Source organism: Nannospalax galili, unplaced genomic scaffold, assembly GCF_000622305.1.
Source record: "Nannospalax galili isolate Female #2095 unplaced genomic scaffold, S.galili_v1.0 scaffold301, whole genome shotgun sequence".
Lineage (NCBI taxonomy): Eukaryota > Metazoa > Chordata > Mammalia > Rodentia > Spalacidae > Nannospalax > Nannospalax galili.
Genome location: NW_008345517.1, coordinates 126,201 through 129,254, shown reverse-complemented (window position 1 = coordinate 129,254; position 3,054 = coordinate 126,201). Strand labels below are relative to the sequence as shown.

The 3,054-nt window shown below is 41.6% G+C and overlaps 1 protein-coding gene across 1 annotated transcript in view; it reads left to right on the top strand.

Moving 5' to 3' along the window:
* Nucleotides 1-3,054, top strand: part of LOC103740954 (laminin subunit alpha-1-like) — a 70,344-nt gene that overhangs the window by 35,729 nt on the left and 31,561 nt on the right. The window contains 3 exon segments of the mRNA XM_029567622.1: nt 1,996-2,206; nt 2,398-2,514; nt 2,598-2,761. Coding sequence (XP_029423482.1) covers nt 1,996-2,206; nt 2,398-2,514; nt 2,598-2,761 — 492 coding nt within the window.

The window sequence follows — 3,054 nt, the reverse complement described above, 5'->3', positions numbered from 1 at the left end:
ACATTATATATTATATATTTATATTATATAATTATATGTGAATTATTTAGGAATTATTATGTGAATTATTTAGGAATTAATCAGATCATTAATTATAATTATTAGAAAATTTGTGATTTGTGCTTGGGTCTGGATAAACAGCTTTGGCACACATAACACCCATTTTTCATGCCTATGTCAGACCATAATCACCTTTATGACTCACTAGGATGCTCAGGATTCAGTATATACTTGAATTTATGGCCAAGATTGTTTGAGGATGCACAGCCAGACCAAGAAAAGGGGTGCGAGGAGCCTGAAGGAATCCATAGGAAGAAGTGCAGGAGGGTCACCTAGCACCTGTTTCCCAGGAGTGAAAATGTAGCATGTGAGTGGAAATTTCTGCCTGAAGGAGTCATTAGAGATTCAGCATCCATGGGTTTTACTGGGGGCTGGTCATATCTAGCACACATCCAAATACCAGATTCCCAGAAGGAAAGCAGGTGCTCAGTGTAAACAACATTGCTTGCACAGTTGAACCATTGTCTTGTCATTTAGGGGATACTTACAGCCTTGCCCACCAGCCTCTCTGAGAACAGCTGACCCCAGGTTGTCCTGTGACCTCTTCTGCATGCCACAGATTGTGTTTGTAGTTGTGATTCCTGTTTTCTACTCTAGTGTCCCCCGGGCTATTAAAAGATAATTTCATTATGGAAAAGTGTTCTGTTAGCAGAGAAATTTTGGAAATACAGCAGCTACTAAACAGAGATTGGTTCTTTACTGCAAATCTTCCTAAATCTTTCAGTACACTGACTGAATGGAGTTTCCAGGGAGGGAAAGACCTGAGGAACAGGTCCAGGCTCCTTTACTAGTGGAATCTGCTTAATGATTCACAGGACACTAGGGTTGTGTTCTAGTTTCCTTCTCTGTTGTGTGATAAACACCATGACCAAAAGTAACCTGGTGAGGAAAGGCTTTGTCTCAACTTACAACTCCCAGGCCACAGTCTAGCTCTGAGGGAAGTCAGGGCAGGAACTCGAGGCTGGAACCTGGAGGCAGAAAGTGGAGCAGAGACCACAGAGGAACGTCTCTTACTGGCCTGCTTATCCTGACTGGCTCTGTTACCCCCTTTATACAGCCCAGGCCCACATGCCCAGGGATGGCACCACCCATGGTGGGCTGTACCCTCTTGCATCAATTACCAATTAAGACAATGACTTACAAACATGGCCACAGGCTAATCTGATGGAGGAAATTCCTCAACTGTGGTTCCCTCTTTCCAGGCATCTCTAGTGTGTCAACTTGATAAAAATTAACCAGTACAGGTTGTGAAGAGCTACAATTTGGGGTGGGGGTGGGGGAGTGACATATTCTATTCAACTTTGCAAGAAGCAGTTATTGAAGAGTAATGCAGCTTTTTTATCACTATGAATTGTCCACATCACTGAACATTTATAATGAAAAGGAAAAAAATCTTTTTCCTAAAGCTTGTATTTATTAATGGTACAAATCATATGTTTTAAGCAACTTGAAAGTTTTTATAAAATTAGTTTCCTAACTGGATAAAAAAAAAACCTTTTCTATCATATGAATACATTGGTCCCTTGTTTCAATTTCTTGTCTTTTTACAGTGAAAGATTTCAGTTCCCATCATTAACATATAGTGTAGTTCCAAATTCTGAGTCCAGCCTCTTTGAGATGAGTTATTTTAATTCAATGACTAAAACATGTTAGGAAATTTCTGTTTTAAGCAGTCAGGATCCACACCAAGCTCAATGGTACACACCCATAATTTCAGCAACAAAGGAGGCTAATGCAGAAGAATTGTGCATTCAAGGGCAGCCTCAACAACATGGCAAAGACATGCCTCAAAAATTTAAGAGGGAAGTTATTGTATACCATTTATGTTTGAAGAAGACACTGGATATGGATATATAAAAATCCCTTCCAGTATCATTTCAGAGACACAAGCTCTATTTCCATTTCCTCACTATATGAACTGTTTTTATTTATCAGGGCTGCTAAAGATTTGTTGTCACAAATCCAGAAAAAGTTCCAGAAACCTCAGGAAAAGTTGGAGGTATTCAAGGAAGTGGCTGGCAGCCTCCTTTCTAACTGCAGCGCTGAACTGCAGGCAGCAGAGGCGCTCCTGGGGGAAGTGGAGACTAAGACTCAGGAGAGCAACCGCCTGTTGCCCATTGTCAAGGCCAACCTGAGAGAATTCAACGTGAGTGTCTGTCTCCGTAGCTTGCTCCTTCTCAATTAGAAGGGTACCCACATAGGCCTGTGTAAACAGCGTCATCTTTAGCATCTGACAGAGCAAGTCTGACTATAGGCTGGGGCACGTGGCATTCTATGCCAAAGACGGGTGCTGGCTGGCTTTTATGATGAATCCTTTAATGGTGATTTTTACTGCAGGATAAAAGCCTACACATTCGAGAAGAACAAAACTTGACCTCAAAGCTAATTGCCAAAGGAAGAGGATTGGTAGATGCTGCCAGTGCTCAGGCAGATGGGGCACGAGACACTCTAACAGTAAGTTAAAGTGTGGACAATCGTATCTCAGTTTCTATTAGATAAATATGCTTATATTTCAAAACTTTAATTTCTCCATATAGCATCTGGAACATCACCGGGATGAGCTACTTCTGTAGACTACTAAAATCAGGCGCCACGTAGACAATCTGGTCATGCAGATGTCCAAGCGGAGAGCCCGTGACCTTGTCCACAGAGCTGAGGATCATGCTGCTAAGCTGCAGAGACTTGCAAGTGTCCTGGACAGGTAAGGCAATATGCTTTCCAAAATTCAAGAGATGTTTGATGAACTACTGATCAGGGTGAGGATGGCTATTTTGATTGCCATGCTGAATCACTTTTATTGTGTGTGTGTGTGTGTGTGTGTGTGTGTGTGTGTGTGTGTGTATGTGTGTGTATACCTATTTTGTAGTACTGGGAATCGAAGCAACCAAGGGCCTCTTGCATGCTAAGCAAGCACTTTAATACTGAGAATATCCACAGTCCTTAACCTTTTAATCTTGAAACAAGGTCTCACTAAGTTGCTTTGGTCTACTTACT